General features: G+C 45.7%; 1 protein-coding gene across 10 annotated transcripts in view; it reads right to left on the reverse strand.

The window, feature by feature from the left end:
- Positions 1–4,146: 4,146 nt before the first annotated feature.
- Positions 4,147–26,708, reverse strand: part of ACTN1 (actinin alpha 1) — a gene marked incomplete at its 5' end in the record, with an annotated part of 89,101 nt that continues 66,539 nt past the window's right edge. For 2 of the 10 annotated variants that reach the window (XM_084263385.1, XM_084263382.1), the window contains 13 exons: positions 4,147–4,926; positions 6,704–6,862; positions 8,919–8,999; positions 10,896–11,042; positions 11,917–12,096; positions 12,877–13,011; positions 13,712–13,894; positions 15,840–15,980; positions 16,437–16,545; positions 18,548–18,698; positions 19,296–19,443; positions 19,980–20,210; positions 21,276–21,368. In XM_084263385.1, the coding sequence (XP_084119511.1) occupies positions 4,768–4,926; positions 6,704–6,862; positions 8,919–8,999; positions 10,896–11,042; positions 11,917–12,096; positions 12,877–13,011; positions 13,712–13,894; positions 15,840–15,980; positions 16,437–16,545; positions 18,548–18,698; positions 19,296–19,443; positions 19,980–20,210; positions 21,276–21,368 (1,917 nt within the window). In that variant the 3' untranslated portion in view covers positions 4,147–4,767. Of the gene's footprint in view, positions 4,970–6,647; positions 6,863–8,316; positions 8,383–8,918; positions 9,000–10,895; positions 11,043–11,916; positions 12,097–12,876; positions 13,012–13,711; positions 13,895–15,839; positions 15,981–16,436; positions 16,546–18,547; positions 18,750–19,295; positions 19,444–19,979; positions 20,211–21,275; positions 21,369–26,708 lie in introns of all 10 variants that reach the window. The other 8 variants (XM_084263384.1, XM_084263388.1, XM_084263380.1 and 5 more) reach the window with 8 other exon arrangements.

A 26,708-nucleotide genomic window follows, 5' to 3' on the forward strand; every position in this document is an offset into this window, starting at 1 on the left:
GAGCAAATGGCTTTGCAAAGCAATCAGCTGGTCTTGCTGGTTTGTACTGCTCTTCGTACATGGGGTGAGGTTCGCAGGCCCCAGGGATGCCTGGTATTTGAGGGGAATGCTCAGGCCCTGATGGGGTGTGTCACAGGGGACCAGGTGTCCACTTGTTTCAGTGGCCTGTTACAAGCCTGCCCCGAAGCAGAAACGTAGGTGTGTTGAGAAGGCTTAGGTGCACCAGGGAAAAGTTGGCTGAGCAGTTCCTCCAGATTTGGGCAGCAGCTGTACAGAGACTGTTTGGATTACAACTGTGAATACAGGCTTCAGGCTTTTGCCTTCTAGTGAGATCTAGTCCTTTTTTCCTTGTGTGCCTTCTTCATCTGTGCAGTGGGAATAAGACCTGATGTTTCCCACTGCAGTAGTGACATCGTTTGTTTTTTCAGATAGCAGGAGGGTTGGGGTCACTGCAGTACTGCCATAGCTAGAGGTCCTCCTTGAGGCTTTGCTCAAATGCTTGCTAGGTCACTAGGGTGGGAGCTACTGACAAAGAGCAAAACCAGACTTGCTGAGAAGAGTAAGACAGGGATGGGATGCAGTGCAGTTTCTACCAGCTTATTTTCATGCCACCAAAGGAGGCAACAAAACTGAGAAACTATTTCCTGACCATTGTGTGGTATCCAAAGATGGGGCAGGAATCCTTTTTATCATTTTATTGGTGAGATGTAAGTCCTCAGAATATAGAAAAAATTGATGTCCTCCTTGCATTTTTCAGTGGGTTTAAATTGCTGAGATTTAAATCTACCTCAAATAGCCTTACAGAGTGTCCTTCCTTGTCTGAGAGCATCCTACTTTTATCCCTCACAGTGCCTGACTTTTCTCCTGACTGCAGCCCTCAACAACATGTTTCTCAGGGCACACTGGGCAACGTTCCAATTACCTGTTTCTCTCACAATATGTCCTATACTTGCTAATCTCGGTTTACTATGCTAAGACTCTCCCAGCAGCTTACAGCTAATGCAATGGATATTAAGGGTTTACACAGTAGCAACTCTCTCAGTGGCCAGAGTGACCACAGAAGTTTGATTAATTCAACAGGATTAAGCTTTCTTGGTACTTGGCTACTACAGGGGCAGGGCGGGGGGAGGAGGAGAGAGACCTATCCCAGCAACTGATGTTGTACAAAGACATGTCTTGAACTTTTTTTCATTGTGAGGGTGACAGAGCACTGGAACAGGCTGCCCAGAGAGGCTGTGGAGTCTCTTTCTCTGGAGACATTCAAAACCCGCCTGGACATGTTCTTGTGTGACCTATCCTAAGTGATCCTGCTCTGGTGGGTGGTTGGACTGGATGATCTTTCGAGGCCCCTTCCAACCTGTAACATTCTGTGAAATATTTTTCTTGTTATGGTCTGAAAATCACACCTGCGTTCTGGTTCTTTAATAAAGCAATTTTTGGTTTGAGCTGTTCCTTTCCCAACATCTGTTTCTAGCAAGGACACTCTCTTTATTCCTTGCTCTCTCCATTATTTCCCTGATAAAGCCATTCAGTCTGATTCGGCTGGACGGATCCTCAGAGGATGTACAAATACTTCTCTGAAACCAAGTTCATTCAAGGTTACAGACCAATTTCCTTTCATTGTTTTCTGATGTTCCTGGCTCTGCTCCTCTGCTCCAACCCCAGATGTTGGCAGCACTGAAGACATGCAACAGTCACAAGACAGACTGGAAAAGCCTTTGGAGGCGTAGTTGACGTTGTGGCAGGCAAGACCGCCCCATGTTGTCTGCTTTTGCCCACATACCATCAGTCATGCCAGAGGTATGGAGATCTCAGCAGCCAAAGACATCAACAGCCATGGAAAGAAAACAGTTAATTTCCTGGGAAAGCATTATTTCCATTTCTGTGCCTGAAAATTTTGAGTGTGGCAGACAGAGAAAAAAAGCAGTTCATCCCTGAACAGAGGATGTGAGCTTGAACCAATTGTCTGCTGCTGCTGTTCTTGGCAGGGGAAGGGGCAGTCACTGAGCTGCAAACAGCTGCTTAGAGAGGAATTTCATCGAGGCTGATGTCAGGACTTGGCTAAAGAACGTTAGCAGCAAAGCCATGGGCCTAATACAAAAGGTTGTTTTCAAATTTCAGCGTACCAACCACCAGAGACTGTTAGGGCACACGGCTGCAAGATACAGTGTGTGCTGCCTGTGAGAAAGGGGACCCTGGTACAGCATCCTAGTGCTCCTCCTTGGGCAGGGTGGGAATGGGGAGGCTGTTATTTACAGCCTAGAGGGAAAGCCCAGGTCACATAAACTGTAGCCCGCTCGTCAAAGGCCATGCCACCTAATCAGAAGAAATGCCAGTACATGTGCCTACAACTTCAGATACATCAACTATCAGTATTTTGAACTCTACTCAACTACTGAGAAGCAGAGGTGAGGCCTTTCTGGTGCTGTTAACACCTCAGCTTCATCAGAGGACGCAGTGCCATGGTGCCAGCAGACCAGCGTTCCCAAGGCTGGAGCCTGCACGCTTTGCATGTGTGGGTAGGGATGAACCACCTGTTTTCTTTCCATCTCATAAAACCACTACTTACACCCTAGGGGCTGGGGTTTTGTGTGAAACCTGGTCACAGAGTACAACCCTGCCACACTGCAGTAAGGGTTTTTTGAAGACTTCTGGAATCTCTGAGTATGGACTTGCAGGGGACTGCTACTGGAATGAGTCCAAGTAATGTGGCTGCATTCTCAGTGGCAGCAGACCTGGCGATGGCCCACGGTGACAGCCCAAGGTGCATCTCTGCTTTTTCCAGCTTTATTTCAAAACATGGATCTTTTCTCTAGCCAGTGGTCATTCCATTCCCCAACAGATACTCCTCCCACTCCTGTGTTACTGTTCAATTAAAAAAGCCCCAACCATCTAAGGTGTGTATCATTACATTTGCTTGGGACAGGCACAAGCCACAGAGAGCCTCAATTTACTTGACAGTGCAAATGTCCTCTTCCAGGTGCAGCAAACCAAGCTACTTGGAAGAGGAAAGAGGGTTATCGAAGCAAGGGCAATGGGGGCTCAGAGGCAAACTTTGGTAGAGATTATCTGCTTACACCTGAAGTCATCCTCTTCACTGCTTTATCTTCAAACAGGTAACCTACATCACGTGCCTTGAAACATGGTAATGGAATCTCTGTCTCTTTGAAGAGGACAGTCTGATTTGTAGCAACTTAGGAGTGATGTAGCTGAAAACGGGCCTATAGAGTAGCTGGATTAAATACTGCTGTGGCTGCAAGTCCTGTGTTACCGACAATTCCTATCTCTGCTCCTGCAGCTGCCACTTAAAGGTAAAAGCTGCCTTTGGGACTGGGGACTATGTGGTTATACCTAAAGAACACTCACACAAAACACATCATGAAGCACTAAGGAATATTTTTGCTTCTAACTAACTCTGTGCTTCCTAAAAAAGTTGGGGAAGAGCGGGAAATGCACCTGCAATTAGAGATGGCCAGGAAGGAATTAGCCGCTTCCCTGCGCTGATTTGTGTTTCCATGACCTTACGAATCATTAAAGGTTCCAAAGGAGTTGTCCTGCAGGCTGCTTTCTTCTGACTATCCAATACAAAGGTGATTTTGATGTCTCTGGAAGAACATGCGATGTCAAAAGATGTGGTATCAAAAGCAGTACGATACTTGATGCAGGGGAACAGTGGATGAACCTTTCATAGGTGGTTCAAAATACAGTGGTTGGGTGTTTGTTTGCACAGCTCTAGTGATTAGCATTGTGATGCTTTTTTAAGGAGTAAGAATCTTGCACCTAGAGATGTGGGTGTATCAGGGGTGGTTAAAAATTAGAGAAGTCATTACAGTGGTCAGAAAGCCATCAAAATTCCAACATGGTTCAACAAGAATGGAAAGGTTAAGGGGGAGGGAAGTTTACCTTTAAAGCACTGTAATTTCAATTAAAAAAGCCCTCTAATTTTGGATTCACTTTGTCGTGTTTGTTGTTGTAACTACACAGGATTAAAGCTTAACTATACAAATGAATAAAGTCTAGAGTTGTTATCACAAGAAATTTTTAATATGGTTTGTGACAAGCAATATCAAAGTTATCAACTCTCAAGCTTCATGTCCTGAAACCAAACAACTCTCAGCAACAAAAAAAGTTGTGCACTGATAAACATAGGAGGCATATTGTATTTTTAATTAAATATGAAAACAAGAGCTGTGTACATTATTTTTTTCCCTAGAAAACACAGCAATTTCAAAAGTTTATCATAAAATATTTTCATGAAATGAGTGAACCAGCAAACACATGCACTTGTGTGCCTTCCCCCCTCCCAAGATAAACGTGATAAAAGAGACATACGCAAATGTAAAAGTCAACAGAACAAGTGGCATTTTGTTGTTGTTTGGTTCTTTTTGGAAAGGATGGAATGTAACATTGTGCTCGACTTTCTATGTCACAACAAAAAATATTTGGTGCAATATTTTAACATTGTCTTCTTAAGTTTCAATCTGGTGGAGAAAAATACCTTTTTCTATAATAAAATATGTCTGTTCTTTTTAAAACGTAACTTTTTGCACAAAATAACTTTGTAAACTGTCATTTCAAGGGCAAGGCAGGCGGTGCCATGTCAATATCCTCCCCACCCCCACCCCCCCCACTTAAAAATGTGATCTGTTATCTGAAGCAAAACAGGGAAACACAAAAAAGAGCGGAGCAGAGGCTGCTTTGCAAAGAGAAAGAAGGGCGTGTGGGATGGGGGAGAGGGGAGGGAGCGTGTGGTGGGACAGAAAAAAGTTAAAGGTCACTTTCGCCATAGAGTGCCGTGGAGAAGGACATGTAGTCCAGGGCACCGGGGACAGCGTCGCGGCCGTTGTAGGGTGCCATCCGAGCAATGCAGTACTCGGCCTGATCAGGAGGCAGCTCCCGCCGTAGTTCGTCCACAGTGATGTAGTTCTGCAAGGAGGACAAACGATAAGGTGGTGTTACCTTCAGAAGACTGACTTTCCTCAGAGGGACAACCATCCCCTCCCCTCCCCGGGCAACAGACAACAGTCAGGGACAGGACCCCACAGCTAGATTAGGACTGTGCACCCACACAGAGCTCTCAGCACATACACCCTGGGAGGAAATGCAGTCGCTTTCCCTACCATTTGTCCAAGAAAATGTTTTTTTGTTTTAATACAGAGAGAAAGTTTGGTTTTGCAGGAGAGGTGCTGGCACACCTAAAGAAAAGGCCTGGAGGTAGGGCAGGCAAGTTCTCAGTGTAAGACTGTGCCTTCCTGTTGGCAGCAGAGGTCCTGCTGAAAGCAAATGGGAGGAAGAGGAAATTTCATTTGGATCCTGCCCCTCTCTGGCCTGTGCTGCCTGGGAGCTGCCGTTCCCTCTCTTCAGAGCAAGGACAGGAGCCATCCCATTAGCTCTGGTCGGTGGCACCCATGCAGACAGTAGACAAGCAAACATTCTGTGCTGCTTCCACACTTTGCCCAACAATCCTTGCCTTTTGCAGCAGACATTTTTAATAAGCAGGCAAAACTTCTTAAGCTGGCTTCCGGAGACTCACTGAGCTGAGGGGAGGTAGCTTGGCTTCCCTCCATGCGGTGGGTAACAGTAGCTGCCTGTTTGCTACCCAGTATGTTGCCTTTAGCTAACTGACTCATGGGCGGTTGCAGTTGTCTGAGTAAGGGTTCAGGTTTCACCACGCCATCTCTCTCTCTCCTGTGACTTTTTGTTTTCTGACTTCCAGTTTAACCATTGGAGTAAGAGGTATTTTTCTTCATAATGAAACACGGTCTGATTCACGTTACAGCCACCAGAGCATATTAAACACTGACAAGTAAATTTAATACACTGTACAGAATAAGCCAGTTAGTGAGTAATACTGTATCCAAAAGTCCCTATTTATTCAGTCATTAGCTTATCTGAATAACCTGGAATTTTCAGGCCTTGAAAGACAACAGGGCTGGCTTCAGACAGAAAGGTATCATGGGTCTCCTCATTCCAGGTCATGAAAAGAGTATTAGTGAAACATGGAAACCAGCGCTAGACTTATGGGTAACTCACTATCACCTGAGAAGTGGTATCCCACGTTTCAAGTAGGATGAATAAAATCATTAGCAAAGATGAATATGTTAATATTGCACATACGTATTATTTGTTCTGTTACCTAAAAGATTAGTGGGGATTGTTATATCAGAAAAATAAGATTACATAGATTTTTATCAGCTGATAATTTTTTCCACTGATGATGCAATTTTAGAAAATACTTCTAGTATCATCCTGTGCATTTTACTTTTGACCAAATTCCATGATTAAAGATGCTCCTCGTGCCAATACAGCACATCCGCAGTGAAAATCTACAATCGATTGTGTAACAACTGTGTATCTGAGAAAGATTATCTCAAGTTTACAGCTGTCAGTAATTAATGGTTTTTCAAGGCTAATCAAGAACCATCTGTTGAATTTGTCTGTACATTCTAAAATAAGGAGTCACATACACGCTCTTAATGAAATTTCAAAGCGCGAGTGGGCAGCGTAGTTCTGCCTGACAGCTGAACAGGACTCCCAAGCCCCTTGGCAGGCTGCTCGTTAACCCACGCTTTAGCCTCGCACTCCTCCAGCACGGCACAATGTTCCTGTGAAAACACCTCCCTGCCTCAGAGCGCTCCCCTCCACACTTCAGCTCGGAGGCAAGAGAGATGCAGATGCGGGAAAGGAGGGTGTGGAGCCTGACCTTATCTCCAGCCAGGATCTTGAAGGAAGCCATAACCTGGTCAGCAGTATCCGTGTCTGCTGTCTCCCGGGACATGAAGTCGATGAAGGCCTGGAACGTCACTACGCCCATACGGTTAGGGTCGACGATGCTCATGATGCGGGCAAACTCTGCCTCTCCCTAGAGAACAAGAGAGCCACGTAAGCCTGGACATTGGCACAGCAGTGTTATGGAAGTAGGAAGAAACTGTTCAGCTGCACATCTCACAGCTAGAAAAACAAAGACAAATTCCATGTCTGTTTTTTTACCAGTATATTCTTTTTTAGCTTGCTGTTCTGTAGTTACGTGCAAGTGCTTCCCACTCATCTGTCCTTTGGAATAACATCCTCTCACTATGCCCTAGGATAACATCCAGCCCTAAGAAAATGCCCCTATCAGTGAACAATATCACACAGACTTCATGGGAAGATGCAAATTTCTCTGTAATACATGTTGTGCTAGATGTCTCCAGCAATATTTGAAGAGCCACATTCCTCACATGCTTTTTCTTTCATTTACTAAACAAGATCTTTTACAGTGCTCTTCAGCTGCCATAACAAAGACCACCAGAAGAAACGTCTCTGGGGTCTTAAGTAGTATCTGGTTCATCTTAACTAGACAGCCTCTGGAAAGAAGGACTTACAACTCTGGAGTTGCCCAAGGAAAAGGCCCTACAGAGAAGTGTGCTACAGAAGCCAAAACCTTGTAGTGCAGTTTTCTGCCTTTTTTTTTTTTTTTGGCATATAAATAAAAGATAATCTATTCTCATCTCTGGGACTCCCTTCTCCCCAGGTAAGGAGGAGGGGAGAGCAGAGCTGAGCCTTCTCCTGGGAACAGGCTCTTCTAACACACCTAGAAGAGTATACCTTCCGGAGTGATTAAGGCACGCTCCACTAAAGAGTCTGTACACCAGGATGATGAGTAAGATGAATATAGACTGCTGTCCTGACATCAGGAGCAAAGATACTGAGAACACAACTGAGTGTTTTTGCACTGCACTCTTTCCCTGCTCTTTGATGAGCATCAGTCTTTGCAAAGCTCTTCCCATTAGTTACGGTGCCTCTCGAGGTGCCACGTGTTACTGTTCTGGATAAGCAGGCACTCTGGTGAGGAAAAAGCTATGAACTGACCTCATGTACTTTGAGCTGACTTCATGTACAGGAAGAGTGATGTGAAATGAAAGGCAGGAACGAGAGGAACAGTGTTTGAGTGCATTCAGAAAACAGGTTGTACATACTTCCAGATGAGTTCAACTGATACTGAGGGCTGGGGAGGCTGGGTGTCCTGCGCAGAGTGCAGGTCCTGATATAAGGAAGTTTACTTTTTTCCTTCCACTTGTAGCTACACAGTTTGATAAATACAATTCGTATTTGAAATACACAGGAATTAGATGATTTCAGGGTCTTTTACCTTCAGCTACTGCTGCGAGACAGGACTTCTACATGTACAACTAATGCCACATTTAACATCCACTACTGATAATACTGGGAAGTAAGGCTGTATATTTACCTTGATTTACTACACACTCTCCCTGTATTTTTGCAGGTGCCTACAAGACTCACTTTGATCAGGAGTGACAGAGGGCTCTACATTACCATATTGTAACCCATGGAGATAAGGCAGGCTCGGAAATCTTCACAATCCATCATACCAGTCTTCTTCTACAGGGAGTGATGCAAAGATGGAAAAAGCCAAGAGAGAAAAGGGAGACCAGTCCAGGTAGAAATGAACCCACAGGAGACGTGGAATGAGTTTCATGGGGGAGGAGACGGAAGGAAGAGTTTTCAGAACAATGAAAAACAATAGAGGAAAGGTAGTTTGTGAAACCATGGAGAAGCATGGTTTTGGACAGGGAATAGTTCACACACAAGGAACATATTGATGATGAAAGAAAGGAATGAAGATACCAAGCCAGACAGATTGAGGGAAGGTCAAGAAAAGCAGTGTTAAATGACACCGAAGTAAAAAGAATAGTTTGAAGACATAGAAGGAATTATCCCAAACAAACAATTAGAGAATTAAGAAGAAATAAATAGCAAAGTACATTGAGAGAGGAAGGAGTGCAGAAAAGTGATGTATTTATAGTCACACATGAGAAACAGCAATGACGGATTAAGACAAACAAGAAAAGAAGGGAAAAAAATGTTATTTCTTCACAGTTTAACATCTGGCTTTGTTCACCACTAGCATCCAGTACCTGTGCATCGTTTCCAATATCGTAACCCAAGCTGATGAGACAGGCTTTGAATTCCTCAGGGCCAAGTGTGCCGGAGTGGTCCTGGTTATGCGGTGTGCCAGGCAGCAGGACATGCAGTGCCAGTGGGGTGACGGTGTGGGGCAGAAGGACGGGAGACACAATGGAGATCAAAGGGAGGTGGAAGGACAATGAACAGGTGCACCATGCAGTGGGTGAGGAGAGAGGGAGAGGAAGAATGACATGCAGATAGAAAGACAGAGAAGAAAAATAAAAAGTGCACAACATTAGATACAACAATGACATTTCAGGATGTGCTAAAAATGCTCTTGGAACAGTTCCTTCTCAGAGAGCTCATCACATCTTGGGAGCATTTGCATGATAAAAACAGTTGATGCTCAGAAGCCTCAAGATCTCCACCTCCCAAGTGAATTACTTGCATCACTCCTTGTTATCCACAGTGCCAGAAGCCCTGTGTTTCACTAGTAATCCGGGGTGCAGGTAAGCAGGCAGAGGCAGTGGGAAGCATTGCCTTAATCTTCTAGTCAAAAGTCCCACACTAAAGGAGTAGGTGAGGGCAGGTAACGTTTGGCAACACACCCAAGGAAGCTTAGCTGTCAGGGCATCCCAGGAACAGACAAGGAAAACCAGCTGAAGCTCAGGGGAGCAGTGTTATGGGTGCATATTTACGAGACCTGGTGGAGCTTTGACTGGTAAAGCTATTTCAAGTGCTCAGCTCTGCAAACAGCACTGCTGTACAGCGCAGCACAACATGGCTTGGCAGCTGCACTTCCCTCTGCTCATTCCCCGCTCCCCCAGTGCTTGGATGTACCCATCAGACTATACACAAGCGACCACAGGAACCGAGAATCCCCATCCACCCCACAGAATTTTAGGACAGCCCCCAAGCACTCAAGAGCCCCTGCCTGCCACCACCGCCCCTGGCCAGATCAAGGAACCTTACAGACAGGATGGTGGGGCCAATTCCAAGCAACTTTCCTCAGAAAATCAGCTTTTAAAGTCAGTGTTAAGCCTTCATAACTCAAATACGCAGCTGAAGATCCCTTGCTCTCTCTGAATTATCACTCACACTATTGTGGGCAGGTCAAAAAAATAAAACCCACAGGGCTCTATGAGTCCCCTCTGCTAGGAAAAGAAGCCATGGCTTTTGTTTGTCTTAGGCAGCCAGAGAAGGGGTGAAACAGCCAGTCTGGTACAGGCTGCAGTCCTGTTCTCCACAGACCTTTCAATCAGTCTGGCTTGCCACAACAAGGCGTGGGGAGCAACCTCTATTTGCACCACTGACTTGGTATCTCTGCAGGCTGCTCTCAATTTCCAGACAACATTGAAGGGGTTGATAATGGAGCTGGTTTCAGGCTGGGGCTGCTGTCTCTGCTTCCCTGCATGACACCTTTGTGATTTGGGTTGTGGAAGGAAGAGCTGCAGACAGGCTGGCAAACTGAGGGGAGGAGAATTTCCTTCAACAAATTCTTTTCTGATTGCAGCCATTAATGCCTTGGCGTGGATGTTCCCAGCAAGGCAAGGCAGATTTTTCACCAGGGTTTATCTATGTCAGGCAATGCCCTGATGGGTACAGATCCTCCCTTTTGCTCCATACAAAAGCAATATGGGTTTCTTCAGTACAGGTTTACATGATGGTATGTCAGAGCGGAGGACAGCTGCTCTGAAGAACTTAATAAATTGAGATAATAACCTGCTCTCTGTAAGAAATGGAGTGAAAGTCTAATTTCCTAAATAAACCTTAAAACTTCTCCATACTTCAGCTTTGTCAGGAAACATAGTGGTTTCCTGAAAATATACTTTTCCCAGCCTAAAGATCACTTAGGAACGACTGCTCCACAGGAGTGGCATTTTGAAGACATCTACTGATCTAGTTCTACCGCAGTGACTGTTTTTTTACTACACTGTGCAGTCTACACAAGCTTGTAGCTTACCAAGCTGCAGTCAGCACTGACTTACCCTGTCGAAATGGTTGAAAGAAGCCCGGAATTCGTTCATTTGTTCCTGGCTGATTCCTTTGGCATCACGGGTCAGAATCTGGTTTTCCACTTCGTTGATGGTTCTGGCAATTGTTGTTAGTAACTGCTCCCAGCCTACTCGGATATGCTGGAAGAAGAGGACAGGACAATTTTAAAATGCAAAAGTAGCTCTTCTGCCTCTGAGGCCTGTGGGCTGAATGTGTTACTTGCTGCCAATTAAACGATCCTGGGGGCCACGGTGGGAAAAGTTTCCTTCTCATCTGCAGTGTGACCCAACCAGATGTTTCAGATCTGAATTTTGACTGAAAGAAAAATATTGAAGAGGCCAATTCCTGATCTTAAGAGAGTCTTAGTCCTATTGCAAAGTTTCTTTGCTTTGTCAGAGAAATGTATCAGGAGCCTTTAACACAAATGAGAATCAAACCCAGTGCTTCTAAGACTTAGTTGTGCAGAAAACTCTCCTTACCAAGAAAATAAATAAACCACAGTCCCTGGAAGACAGTGATGCTCTACTGCCTCTGCCTAATGGAGAGCTGGCCAGAAATCAGAAGAGAAGTTTCAAAACCTGTCTGTGTTCTTCCAGACTCACGTTGAATTCAGATTGCTTCCAAGAAACCTCACACTGTCAACAGAATAGCTTCTGATTTTAAAAAGCTTTTGTTGGACTTTTTTCTTCTGCCAGGCTGTGGCACTCCCCTGGTCTTTCTAATCCCAGCTAATAGGCAGCCACAATCAGGTGGCAGGAGAAACGAGACCAGCTTATTTTTCAAGCAATACTCTTGATCTCATTCAGGTTATTTCTATTGTCTATATTTAGAAGTACATTGGAATGGGTTGGCATCAGGTACAGCAAGGCAAAACAAATAAAACCAGTGACATGTTGTTGCACCCTTCACCACACTGTCAAGCTCTCCATTCTCCCGCGAACTGCACCACGTTACCAGAGCTAGATGTCACTGATGCTAAGAGGCTGCAGCAGAAGAGGCTGTCAAAACTTTTACCTCCATAGTGTAGTTGGTGTGCTTGTTGTCAAAGATAAGCGCTTCCTGGATCTGTTGGTGGTCTCCTTCCAACTGGTCAATCTTTGGTTTGTAATTGACAATGCTCTTCTCATACTGCCGCAGGTGGTTGAGCTGGTCCTCCAGGGTCCCATGCATCTCTATTGAAATGCGGCCAATCTCCTGCATTAGCAAAGCCCAGGAGTTAGAGCCCAATGAGAGGGCAAGCCTCAACATGCTCCCCATTGAACTCCCGCTCCTCCACCTCACACAGGATGATGATTCAAAAAAGAAAAAAATTCTCATGGAGAAGTTACTTTAAATAAGCTGAGACAGTGTCAGCAAAAATTTTAGCAGAGCCCTGAACATTTTCCAAGGGGTGAATCACACGAGACATGTCTAATACAAGGCTAAAAAAAAGACACTGCAGTCTGTAGGCTGGTAACATACCGAGCCAGATCCTTTTCTGATGTACTACCTGCCAGTTAGTCCCTTCATACAGACCTGTATCTGTACTTGTGCTCTTCTTTACAGCTCCTGCCAGCAACAACAGCTTTGTGTTTTCCCATTTCGTCCATCTGAAGTCCTTTAACTCAAATCTTAACTAAGGAGAGATCTCCCCTTATAAATGTCTCCTTTGCTGATGTCGAACATAATTATTTTGTCATGTATATCAAAGACCACTGCTGTGAAAGTGGTTATACAAAATATGCTTCTGCTGCAGTCTCTAACTTACAGCATATAAACACAAATCTGTTAGAATACCAGCGTTCCCCATTTTAAGTCATGTTTCTTCTCTCTGTACTAAAGTCCAAGAACTTCAGTAACCAATATAAATTTTCCTATTTTCTATGGAACCTGAAGGAAGAATGACTCTGAACATGGTCAAGAAAGACCAAGGATAAGAATATCAGTGAAGGTCACAGGAGAAAACAGACCGTTTCAAAATGAGCAAAGCACTACCTCCATCTTGGTCTGGATCCAGGGTCCAATGACATTGGCCTGTGCACCAAACTGTTTACGAAGTCGTTCGTTTTGCTGCTGTCGAGCATGTTCCTCCATCAGGGCTTGATCCCTTCTGGGAACCAGCTGCCGCACCTACAAGAGTAACAACGTGTGCAGTTCACCCCTGTACACTAAGGGTAGCAACTACCGCAGGGAAGGGAGGAGTGGGTGTCTGCACTGAAAACCACCAGTCACACAGTTTAGGACATGGTGGGAAGGCTCACAGAACGGGCATCCTGTCTTCTGTAGGACGCATGCTGCAAACTTATCTCAAGCCATGGAAGCCCAGAAGCAGCTTCCATTCACTGCCTGGGGTTTCTGGCAGCTCACGTGAACTGAACTGCAGATCTCACTTTGGGAGAAAGAGCCATCTGCACAGCTGGTGTGGAAAGCAGCTGCTCTTCTAGGATTACAGCACGAGAATGCTACATGGTTGTGGAGATAAAACATCTGAAGGGCTGAGCAGTGAAAAAGGGTACTGATTCACATGTCCACATGCCATACTTGCTTATCAGGTCAACTGAGGACTGAAAACCTCAAAGCTTTTGATTTACTATCTTTCATTGTAAGAACAGCTACTAAAAGGGATCGGACACCCCTCGGGCATTTGTATGAAAGATCTCTTCCACTTTCTAAGCACATGACAATTGAGCCAAAAAAAAAAGACAATAAACCTCAGTTCAGCAGTAAGCATAAAAGAGTAACTGAAAAGTAAATAATCCACTTCCTGGGGTCCCAGTGACTGAGCAGTGGCATCCTCCCACACAAACTTGCAAGGCTGGAAAGAACTCACGTGTTCCCATTTGCCATTGATCTCATGTGGGGTGATTGTAGTGTAAGGATTCGTTCCTGCCATGTTGACATGGTATGTCTGGACAATCTTTGAGACTTCATTGTGGATTCCCAGGATGGCCTGTCTCTCCTTGTCAGCATCTGGCAAGGTGGCTTTGAACTGTTCGTGGGCTGTGGTCAATCCCTGCAAAAGGAAGGCAGCAGCAAAGGGAGGATACGAGCATTAGTCACTCAACATCCTCTTCAGCAAATGTATCCCTGCAGAAGTGACTGCAAAAGCTTACACCATCTCAGGATACAAAGCAGGCTACTCTAATACACTTTGAGGTTCTCTCAGCATTACTAGACAGGCTGTTTTAAGTAGTTAAATGATGTGAAGTCTTGCTTTCCCTCTGTTTCTGTCCCATGTTGACCAGTGAGAGAAATCACATTCCAAGAGTAATTCTAACTCGTAATTTAGGGGAAACTACTTCTCCAGCACTGCTCAGTGACTGCCTGTCAGCCCCTTTGGGAAGATGATCTGACTACAAGCATTACTTTAAAGCAGTCGCTCTCACTAGTGTAAAACATGCCATGTTTTTCTTCTCCCACTAGGTATGCACTAGCTCTACACCTCAGATAACACCAGATGAATAATGATGAGTTAGATTCAGCCTGTTCAGTCAGTTGGAACTAGGGGAAGGTCTTCCAGCCAACAGCAAACTTGCACAGGCAACATATGCTCCTGCTGCTGAAAAACAGCTCCTTCTCCCTGAACACAACAGGCCCTTTCTGTTCCCCGTCTTGCCGTGGTGCCCAGACTGTGCTCCAAGGGCTGATGGCAGGGGTACACTTGCTGGTGGTTTGTGGACAGCTGACAAGCCAGTTGGTCCTGGCTCATCTCCCACTGCTTCTACAGGCCTTTAAGGTTCTTCATCCCAGAAGCCTGGAAGATCAAGAGTGGGGAGGAAAACACACTGAGGGAAAGAGGCCGCAGAACGACAGAGAGGTACGTGCAGGGACAGTCAAGGGAACAGTGTGGACAGAAGAGGGAATGAAAGTAAACCGTGTGACTGACCACTCTACCACACAGGCACTGTAACTACACTCTGTAAAACTGCTTCCTTACACTGTGACTCATTACTTTGCAGCTGCTGCAGTGGCCAGGGAGATGTAATGCAAGTGTGGGAAAGACACTGGAAGCCTCACAAAGAGATGATGGAAGCGTTTAAAGGCCATTCAAAATTGTTCTGCATTGTGAAAGACTTAATGAACCCCTTTGTTTGGGAAGGAAGGGTGGAAGAAACTACTCACAGCTCAGTTACAGAGCTCACACTAGGCTAGAGCTATTTCTCTACCCCTCCATCCCTCTGGTTGCGTAGTGTCCCATTTGCTGCGTCACTGATGGCCACGTTGCTGTCAACCATTTCAGCAAAGAGCTGACTTGTATTCTTTTCAGGAGCCCATCAAGCAGGACAAACATAAGTCCCCTCTGCAACCCAGGAAGGAGTAATCCCTGCTCTCAAAAGTCTGAAAATTATCTGTAGATACCTCAAGTTGCTTTCCTAACACTCTGTCAGAAAGGGGAAAACTGAGACACTGTCCTGTTAACAGTCTCACAGGAGGAAAAAAGACTTTTGCTTCAAATGGTAATACACCACCCAGACAGCTTTGATTTTTCTGGTGCTCAGCACCAAAACTCCACTGTCAGCTCAGAAACTGCCCTTATGGCATATCCTATCACATAGGACCAAATGACATGGACATGACATGACAGGGGACAACTGACCTGCAGAACCTGTGAGCAGCACTAATCTTTGCTCATGTGGGATAAATAAACTCCACAAGATCCCAAAAGATTCTCTCAACTTTCAGACTCATTAATAAGACTCTGGAGTTACACTGAGAAATCCAATTTCAACTCTTTTGTGTCCAGCTAGGATGATGTGAGCATGTTTCGTATTCATTCAGACCCAGATTTTTAGAGGAAATCAAGGAAAAACACATTCCTTTTTGCTTCTCTTACTAAAGCTCACTCACAGCAGCAGAAGCACCAAAACACAATCTACAAATCTGGCACCACTAGGAATCCAGGAGACCCCCAACTTCTCCCTGTTCCAGCCTGACTGGTGCAAACAACTGCTCTGTACCTGGATCTCCTCGATGGTGTGAACAATGAATGTGTCCTGCAGGTCCTCCATGGCCCCTTCCATCCAGTTATTGAAAGGGGCAGCTCGTTTGGCATATTCCAGGTACAACTGGTCAATTGTTTCCAACAGCTTCTCTGTCCTCTGAAGAAAGAAAATCAGGCAAGGTAATTAGAGAAGAATAATCACAGATATGTAGGTTGTCTGAGCCACTCCTTCCAGGATGGCACTACAGTAAAAGTCTCTGCTGTTAAGTGATTACACACAGGATGGATTTCCTTTCCTCTGAGGCAAAATCTGAGGTCCTTTGAAACAGAACAAAACAAGGAGAGTCTTTTCAAGCAGAACAAAATTACAAACCACAGGAAAGTGGAAATCAATCAATAGCCTGAGCAAATGAATGGCACAGCAATAGGGCTGGAAGGGGAAAAGCAAGCTAAATATAACAAAATATAACAAAATGTAGCCATTCTATACAGCCCAGCATGTTCTAGGAGTGCATAAAAGAGCTGAAATTGATTGCTGATGCCCGCTGCAGCCTGCTTCCCACAAATGACTTATCCATGTTCTCCCAAAGGTTCAACTTGTAACATGTCTCACCTCCAAGGCTTCTCTACGTTTCTGGGTTAAGGCACCCAGATTATCCCACTGATCACAGATCTTCTGGCACCTGGCATTGACACTGGGAGAGTCGTAATAGTCCAGCTCACTGTAAGGTGTGAGGGAAAAAAGGACAAGAAGTCAAATAAAGACCTTTAAGGGAAGAAAGAGAAACCCATTAGAAATCTTTTATCAGCCTCAAAGACAGATTCAGACAAAGAGCTCACAGTTTCTGCAAGTAAAGGGAGCCAGGGAGACAGCAGTATCTTGTTTTGGGGACACTGTAAGCTACAGATTAAAAAGCCACCACCACCCAAGGCCTCAGCAAACACTCATGCTGGCTGTGTGATGGGAATAACTTGGCACTGGGGGAAGGGAGTATAGACTTTTGCTCAAACTTGGAATAAGCAGATTATGAGCACAGCAATATGCACCTTCTACATCAGAATGGGCAGCAAAAGTTATTTTATGAATGTAGAAACTGCTCAAGACTGTTCCAAGAGCTGCACAGTATGGGTAGCAAGGACTAGCTAAATTACACAATCCATTCACTTTGGCCAATCCCAGCATTACAGTATAGGCTTTTCTCCTGTGTGCCCCACAGGGAGTGCTTTGCTGAGAAGTCTATAGGCTGGCACTCATGGAAGATGAGCTGTTAAAGAGTATGGTTGGGGAAAGGAGAGCTAGCCTGAAGCTTGTGTTCCTGTATTGTGTTGTGCTCTTGGTTCTACAGGTGGTCAAGGGAGGGGAGAAACCTGCAGGGAGAGGGAGACCAGCCAAGCTGGGAAGTGTAAGCCTCCAAGGAGAGAGCAGAATAACTCACTGGGCTACTGAGTGACCCTGGGCCATCTGACGAGCATTTCTACTCGGTGGTAACGCAGGTTTAGTTTCCTCTTGCCTCCCCTATCCTTGTTCCTTCCCTGCACTGTACTGCTGTCCTGAGGTATGTGGGCACAACTGATGGTGGAGTTGAAGTAAACTAGTCAGGAAACTGATTTGGGCTAAAATAACTTCTTTGCTGGGTTTTTAATCCAGATCAGTTCCTTGATCTACTTTGCTACAGAGCCAGCATTGCAGATGAAAACTGCTTCTGAAAGCCTGGCTTGTCTGCCACTTTTGCTGGACCACTGCTTTTTGGGAGCAGAACGTGCCTGCCCCCAGAAGTGTCTGGCATGGACAGCTGCCGTGGCTTCCCACAGACCCTTCTCCATCTCCCTGGCAGTGTACCTCTTGGGGAGAAAAGAGCTCAGCCATGTTTTTTCAGGGCATGGCCTCTTCGCTAAGATGGAATCTGGCTTTTGGAATGATGGCAGGGCCCGCTGTTCTGACACTTTGGAAGAAGTCACCTCTCCCTCAGCTTAGGGCCCAGCTTTCCCTGTTGCTCTGAGAGCTGCAGCTGCTTTGGCTGGCATGTAGCATGTGTTTTCTAAGTTGCAGGTCAGCTAGTGCTTGCTGACTAGTCAGCCGCAGTCTTAATCTTACTGACATGGAGGATTGCCTTGAACCCTCCTCTTGTTCCAAGGTCAATCCCCCAGTGGACAAGGGAGCAATTATTTAAATCTGTGTTGTTAAAGAAGATAACGATCTTGATCCAATAATCCTGATTTTTTAGAGAAAAACAGTCCTTCAGCCCAAGAATACTGATCTGAGCCCAGACACTAACTTGGGAGAGGCCAGTGGGATATGTAAATATTTCTGAAATAGGAAACAAGGTTAAAGCCCAGTTGTTCAGACTTTTTTTTGGATAAAAGAGAACAAACCAACAGCCTGCTATCCTCTGCCATTTCCTTCTGTTCCTAGAAAAGTATGATGGTGTTACAACTCTGAAACCCCACAGGTGCCACTGGCAGGTCAGACTGTTTAGGAAATGGTTCACAGCAACATAATGAACTGGAAGAGGATGGAAACTTGGTTTGGGAATATTACTCTGCCGCCCTCTCAGCACCCACAACTCATCCGTTTTCTGGCCTGCTCCTCTGGTGCATTCAGATACTGGAAAGCAGTATCCTGGATACTGTTTGGAAACACTGGGACTTCCCGACATTTTTGTATGGGCAGAGCTGATTAAGCCCCTCTGGCCCCAGGGATGGGACATGTGCTGGGTGCCGTACTTCAGCTCTTGTGCAATAGCAGCAATCTGTTCCACGCGGTCCTGGTGTGCAGCCAGGTCGCTCTCAAAGGCCTCGTGTTTCTTCAGCAGGGCCTTTATCTCGGAGAGGGTAGCAGTTTCGTAATCCTTCTGCTGCAGCATTGCTTCCTTACCTGGGGAGGGAGCCAGAGGACAGGAGAATGAAGGACAGACCCCCAATGCCCCTAAAACCAGCTCTCACACATCGAGGCAGCCCCAGGCACCTTCAAAAAGGACATCTGCCCCAGTTCAGGCACCCTGCCCGAGGCTTGTCCTCATGCGTGCTGGCCTAGAGATGCAGAATTCTCACTCTCAAACCATGGAGTGTGAGTTTGCCATTGGCAACAGAGAAGGGCACACTGTGCAGCTCAAGCCAGTGTCGTCACAGTTTACGCTGGACTCATCTCAGTACGTGCAGCAAACTGGGCCACACTGGTCTTGTAAATGTCAACTGTAGCATTTACTGCACAGTAACTTTTCCTCTGTTCTCTGTAGCTCTTTTCCAGCCAAAATTCTCACTGTGTGACAGTTAAGAATACCAATGAGGCTGCAGGATGTAGCAGAACAGAGATCAAGCTGATTGTCAAGCATTATTTTCTAATAAAAAAAGAAATAAACCTAGCATTCTTGAGAGAAAACTCTCATGGAAAGACCTATGCCTGATCCATCTCTTCATCCCTACGTAACAGACAGCTATGTCAGGCAAAAGGAAGCAGGGAGGTTGGCATTACCATCTGTCCAGGACTCATGAATGGATGCCTTCTGCCGGAACTTCTCTGCCAGGTGATCCAGCCTCTCTAGCCTCCGGATCTCATTCAACAACCACTCCTCATAGCCCTTCTCAGCCTGTTCTAGACCACCCCAGGCATTGTTTATATCCTAGAGACAGGAGCACGAGAAGAAAAGGCAGGTTAGAAGATGGGGGATGAGGTGACTAAGATCCATGTCAGCATTAGTCTCCATGAGCTACATTGCTCCAATTGGTTGGAGAGAGTAGATGTGGGCTTTTAATCTCACAGGGTTGTGCAGACAGGTCAGGGAGACAAAGTGCCACACTTAAGCAGATAAGCAGTGTCAGGATATACCTGCCTGCACAAGAATCCCTCTCAAAATACTTCCCTACCTGCAACTTCAACAAAACCCAACCATTTTTCAGTTAGAAAAAACGAGAGGCACCCAGACATCTCATAAAGACACGCAACTTGTGAAGAGCAGAGTCTGGTTTAGATACAAGGGAAGCAGTGATTACCCAATTCTCTTTTCTTATGGCATCACTGAACTATATATTCCCTGGGGCTGCTCCCACAGAGCAGCTCACTCTGAAGGCAGGCATGCTCTGCTCACCCATGGTCAGAAAAGGAGTCCCATTTTTTAGGCTCAGTTGGAGTACAGACAAGCAGTTACCCCCCACTCACCGAGACCATTTTCCCTTCTGAAGGCATGAAGGCTGGCCTGTTGCTGAGCCGCAGCTTGGTCTGCAAGGTGTTGAAATTGATCTCAAGTTGGCACTTCTCTTGGACCTTGGGAGGCTTGTGCAAGCGGCGGTAGTCTCGGAAGTCCTCCAGTTTCTGCTGCATGGCTTGCATGGTGTTCTCTGGGGCCCGGTTCTCCAGCCACGGGATGGTGCGGCGGATCCACTCCAGCAGCTGGAAAGATCAATGACAAGAAAACTCTGTTAAAACTACAGCTGTTGCTCTAATCTCATGAGAGACCATTTGCTGTCAGAAAGATTCTGCCACCAGCAGGGCTTGCAAAGAAAAGGTTGCTAGCCCACTCCCTACCACACTAAGCAGCAGTACCACTTAACTGGAGCTCTGCCAAGGCAACACACTTAAGGCACAGCTTTTACACAGTCAGAACCAAACTACATCCTCAGATTATGCTAAAGCCTTGAGAGTTTGCTGGACTGTTGCATAACTAAAGGATGCTCCAAGTCTTTCTCTGAAGGGTCTGACAGGAGTAATCAAGTTCTTGCCTCCAGCTACACTTTTCCTGCTCTAGCTTCCTTGGTGTCAGTGTTGCTCTCTGAATAGCTCTCCTGAGCAAACTTACTCAGAGGGCTGGCAAAATGCTAATGCAATGGCCGGTCGACAGTGAGTGGAGCTTTTCAGACCAGGCTGAAACCAGGCTCATGGGCTGTTTGCCCTTCCGTTCTCCATCTTCCCTACTTATCTTCCACAAACATATTTCAGTCCACATTTGGTAACTTGTGTAGTTTCACAGCTGTCAGTCTGTCAGCCTTCTCAGTTAACCAGAGCAGCCTTCAGCTGGTATCTTACACAGATTCTTTCCAACTACCAGCAAATACATACTTCTTTCCTCAATTATCTTCAACTTCCAGTCTCTGATCCAGCTCTCAACTTCTGCAGTATTATCCACGCACAATTTGTATGAAAGATGTTAAAAAGTTGTATAATTCAAAGGAACACACGTTAAACCAGCCTGATTTTCCCCTTAATGTTAACATTTTTGTGGCTGCTCTTAATAAGTTGAGAAACTCAAAGCTAGTCTGTGGAGGCTTTCTGTTTTAAAGTGGATTGCTCTTGCCTTTAAGGTAAGCTTGATCTTTAATTTTTCTTAAGCTAGAAGGAAAGAAGAATTTTCCTGGGAAATGTGGGCCAATAGTATTCCCCAAGATTAGCTACCAGCGTTACATTCAATTCCTTTCCACATACCACCACCCAGAAACCAACAGCACCATGGACACCTACATCACTGGCCAGTTTTTCATAGTCTTCCATGAGCTGTTCGTTTTCTTGGTTGACTGCCAGCACCTTGCAGATACGATTTGCTGCTGTCTCCGCCTGACGAAGAGAAGAAAAACAGAAGGGAAACAGTGTGAAAAAATCCATATAAACCAAAGCTTGCAGCTTAGCTTCCTGCTACATACCTGTGGGTAAAGTCTCCTACCCTTGCTTCTAGCAAAATGTCTGTGCTTTGAAACGTCTGTCCTGACCTCTCTGCTTTCCATCTGACATTCTATAATAATTTATTTTTCCCTTCTCAGATAAATACATTCCTTCAGAGATTCTCAGCTCTACTGAACCCACCCTTATGAGCTGTGACACAATCACATTTCTATGCCTTTTCTGAAACTACTCCTACAAGGGGGCCCTGTTGCTCGCTTCCTAACAGAAGGACCCTGGGTTCTGCCACCACCTCTATTCCCCTCACCATCACTCAGAGCTGTGCATAATGTGAAGCTGATGAAACTCTACATGCTTTTACCCCAAGAAAGAACAATCTAAACAGAGTTAACCCATAGAGCGAACTTTGTTTAGAAGACAAAGTGGTAGATACTGCTCTTAACCCTAAATTCTGTCCAGAAGAACTGTCTTCCAGCTTTCCCTGTATTTCTGGCACTCATTACAGGGCTACCGCCTCCAGCGTCTTGCCACATGACACCTACCATGTATTCAGGGTCTTATGATCCAGCTGAAAAATGGGTAATCTTTCTGTTTACTCTCCAAAACAAGTTTCACTACAAAAAAACGTGCCTGCTGTTACTATTTAGTTCTGGGGTTTTTTCCCCCATCGTAGGACCAAAACCAACCAGTGGTTGTGTCTCTGCAGGGAGCTGAACACGTTAAAACATGAATTTGGAACAAAGTGAGGATCAAAAAAATCACAGCTATGAACTCAGGAGTAGTCAGTCTGGCCTGCAGTGCCAGGCATGTGTTTGGCATGGACAACATACAGCAGGCTGATCCTTGCTCAGCACGTATCTCTGGATACCAGCTCCCTTTGCCATTATCATGGTGGGTGCCACGCCACAAAGCCTTGGAGGATGTGCCCATGTGATGGGCGTCCTCCCTACAGAGGCTATGTGGAGATGAAGAGCACAGGGCACGTGCCAACACTACAACAGACCAACTGGGAATGCTAAGTCCTGCCTTAAAACTGTGTGGGACTGACACAAGGTTTTGCTGAGCTTATAGAAAAAGGTTGAAACTTGCCAGCTATTTTTAAAAGGCCTTTTATTATCTGTTTATTCAATCTCCAAGGCCATTTGAGAAAAATCCTCTAATTTTTGCTGCTGATGTGAGGCAGCAAGAATAGCAGTAAGGTCACAGGCTATACAGTGATGTATGGATTGTTAAGGTCCCAGGGGATCTGGGAATCTTAGTCATTTGTAAGAAGACGTACAAACATATATTCAATCATCTGTCCCTTCATTAAAGTGGACCAGCTAGCAGATACACAGATACTAATTTAAACAGATATCAAAGGGACCTGTACAGGAGAAAGAGCAATTTCACTAAAAATAAAAAAAAAATCCTGTAAAAAGTGCAAACATTGGTTACATTTAAGAAAGCTTGTACTTTAATCTGTTTTTAACTGAAGTCTGTATTTTAATGGAGTGCTTTTTGAGATCCAGAGGAAACTGGCAATGTCAAAAAGACATTGCCAGAGCCCCACCATGATGTGCCTAGTGACTGCAGGGAACTGATGGTGCAAATGTTTATCTCAATCATCCCAGGAAAGGAGCACCCTGCACCAGCAGCCAGCTGTGCAGGAGGGACCCCATTTTACATAGGCATATTTACATATATCTGATGATAGATTTCCCCCAGCTGCCCAAGTCTTTAAATATATGTATGTGTGCGTGTATATGTGTGTTGAACATCTGTCCAAACAGAAAAGCCCTCTGAAGGTCAGCAATTACAGAATTGTTTATATTATCCTAACAGCTGAAGTGTAGAGGCTTTCCCTCCCCAGGCAGTATTGGCTTCCCTGTGGCCCTTGTCCACTCCAGACGTGCTCTGTGCAACAGCGTGCTGCCGGAGCGGTAGGGAAAGCTGCGCGGCCGCTCTCGCTATCGGCGTAAGGAGCAATGCACTGTACTGCCTGGCTCTGAGCAGGGTAGGACTAGAGGATCCCAGCGCTTTCAGGTAACCTCCATAAAGAGCTCCCATGCTGCTGCTAATGAGCTAATCTGTGGTGTGATGGCAAACTCAGTGAAACATTTTCAGGCAAGAGTGGCACACTAAGATGTTTACATGAGGACAAGGCAGCTCCCCCTGAAAATTCATTAGTGGGGTGGGAAAAGACATTTTAGCTTCCCACACTGCCAAAAGCAATGATGCATTTAGGATGCTCTTGCTGGCTCCAAACAAGCCAGGATGTTTACAGTGCATGGAGCAGAACTAAGAAGCTGCACCATCCTGGAGTCTGTGTTCTCAGACCCTGTGTGAGCTGTTCAGCTTCAGCGCAGCATCAGGCTGACAGATTATATACTACTTGCACTAGGAAACTCCGGGGAGGGCTTGATACTGCGCTGCTGTGTGATATGCATGTGCTGTTTGGTGGACTCCAAATGGAAATATGAATAGCCAAAGCAGCAGTAACTTCTCTCCCTTCTGTCTATTCTGTACTTCTCAATGCTGACTTGATCTGACTAGGATGGAAGAGACGTTATCTCTCTAGCTCATGGATCCAGGTCTCTTTGCTGAGAAGGATCATAAATGAAGGCATTCCTGCATTGCAATACATAGGGAAGATGCCTGCCTGTTGCTGTCCTCTGACTTCAGAGGACCACTCCAGAATACATACACCAAACACAATCTATTAATAAAATGGTAAAATGTTAGTTAGAAATTTTCACCCCAGAAATCAAATTTACAAAATATTAAGCCAACCAATAGTTGCATGCATTTAGTGTGAAAGTCAGAAGCAGTTAGAAAACAAGCAAACCAACAAAAGCAAGTATACCTACAAATATATATATATATATAAAATGGCATAAAGAAAAAGCAGCCATCTACACACACATGTCAGGCTGGGGACCCTGTACCTTCAAAGGCTCAGTATAAGAGAGTGAAAGAAGCAGAAAGCGGCTCATGAGACTTCCCCTTCAGGACTGGTGGCAGTAATGAAAAATCTGAATGAAAAATGGAGCGATATCACAGTAAGTCACCTAACTGTACATGAGGTGGCAACACATCACAGTCTGGGGCTTGTATTCAGTAATCCCTTTGCATTTCCCTGGGGGTTTGAATCTGTGTCACTCAGCAGATGGCTACTGTATAGCTTGGGCAGCTCCAAAAAGGAGTCGTGCCCCCCCTGTCTCGGCGCAGTTGAGTTACTGGCCCATCAGGACTGCTAAAATATTAATAACTTACTCAATCTTTAACATGGCCTACAAGCCAATTTCACTACATGGGACTGAAGCTTTAAACTACGAAGTTCCACCTCTGGTTCTTGCCCCAGCTACTTGTTTTAGGTCCTGAGGCAGTAAAAGGTTGTCGTCAGTTATCCCAGCAGACCTAGCATCCACCTAAATTACTGATGAGAGCATGGGACCTGCTGAGCAGGTTTCCAAATCCTGGGATGGGCACAGAGAGAAGAAGAAGGGATTAGCAAGGGGCATGGCTGATCCTGTAGCAGGCTATGACCCCCCTTATACTGTGGCTTGCTATTTCCTCAATCATGGAGCAGTCCCTCAGGGAGACCTGGCAAACAGCGGGCCTTATCATCAGGCTGGCATGAGTTCTGAGACTACAGGCTTGCTGGGCAAGCAACAGCTGGCCAGAGCTTGCAGCTGGTTTTACAGGTTTCTAACTATTCACAAAGCAGGATCCTAGTGGAAACGACTACACAGATTATGCCAGATGGGCAAGTCTACTACACTGCTGTGGGATATATTCCCAGTTCCTTGGAAACAAGATGGTATCATGCCATTTATATGAAACAGGGCAGAGAACAAAAAGCTTAAAGAGCTGCTCCTTGGAACCTACATTGGCCCTTTGAAAGCCAGCATCAGCACAGTATCTGCATCAACACTACTTTGTACAAAGGAGATGTACTCTTCCTGGGTAAAGTCAGCCCTCAAGCTGGGCAGTTCATGGACTGTCACATAGAAAAGGCCTAGGGAGAGAAAGAAGTTGTGGCTGAGGGAGACATGGAGATCTTACATCTGTTTGTAATATGAAGAATGCAGCCTTGAACTTTGCATTTTATTGTTCCAAAGCATACAATCTGAAATTAGCAGTGATTTTGTGGAGGGGCTGCAGCCCAGTCAGGCTCTGGCATGGTAGGAAAGGATGGACCTTTTTCTTCTATTCAAAGGACCGCAGGGAAATTGCTGTTTTGGAGGAAGTTTGCCCAAAGGCAAACTGACTATTTGGTTCCTCTGAGGACAAACGTCCTGATGCCAGGCAAAGAGACTTTGGAGCAAAGAGGAAGCAGAGAAAGAAGGACTGAAGTTATGGAAATGGGCAGAGGAAAGAGAAATAAAACATATAGGTGGTTTGGGAAACAGAGGAGAATGACTAGGGAGAAGCGAGGAATGGAGAAGCATGTGAGTCTGGGAAATCTAAAGGCCTGGTAGGAATGGACTTCATGGCTGGAGCACAAAAGTGCTATGTAACCAGCTCACAGATAATTCATCTTAGGAAAAGACCACTGACCTAGCGGGGGCTGAGTGTGGAAGGCAGGATGGCAGCTCAAGGGGGACAGGCTGTCATTTCCTGGAGGAGGTTGATTTGACTGTGGTACTTCTGGACGCGCACTGCCGGGCCAGGATGATTCCCGCTAGTCACTGAAAGGGTACCGACTGTGTCAGAACAGACATTCTTTCATCTTTTGATGCCAGCTTTACCAAATGCTTTCTCCACCACTGGGGTGTGAAACTGGAGGGAAGGAGCAGCTCATGTCTGTTTCAAAGGACATTTACATCACTTCTTCAGCAAGGCTGCAGATGGCACGTCCAAGTGCATTGCTGGATGCACTGGGCTTCCCTGCAAATGCCCTGGGGTGGACAAAGGCCTGGGGCAGACAGGGTCTGGCTCATTCCTCGGTGGAGAGGAGCGGTGGGCCAGGGCGGGGAGTGGGGAGGGGGTTGTTAGTGGTAAAGTCTCACCTTCTGCGCCCCTGAGAAGGCGTGGTAGTAACATGAGACATAGGTCATTATGGCCTTCTCATCCGGCCTTAGCGTGCCTATAATATCTGTGCAGAGAAGGAAAAGAGGTTGAAAGGATAAAGTAAGAAGCAGCACATAGAATAAAACAAAACAGTCATGGGTGGCGTGAGAGAGGGGGAGAAAACTTCCCATCATGCATTGCAGGACAGGCCAAACAGATTTCCATGCGGAGAGCTGGGAATTCGGATCAGAAGGTGGCTAGCAGCGTTGGCTTGTGGCTCAA

The sequence above is a fragment of the Gallinula chloropus genome (genome assembly GCF_964237585.1).
Source record: "Gallinula chloropus genome assembly, chromosome: 4".
NCBI lineage: Eukaryota > Metazoa > Chordata > Aves > Gruiformes > Rallidae > Gallinula > Gallinula chloropus.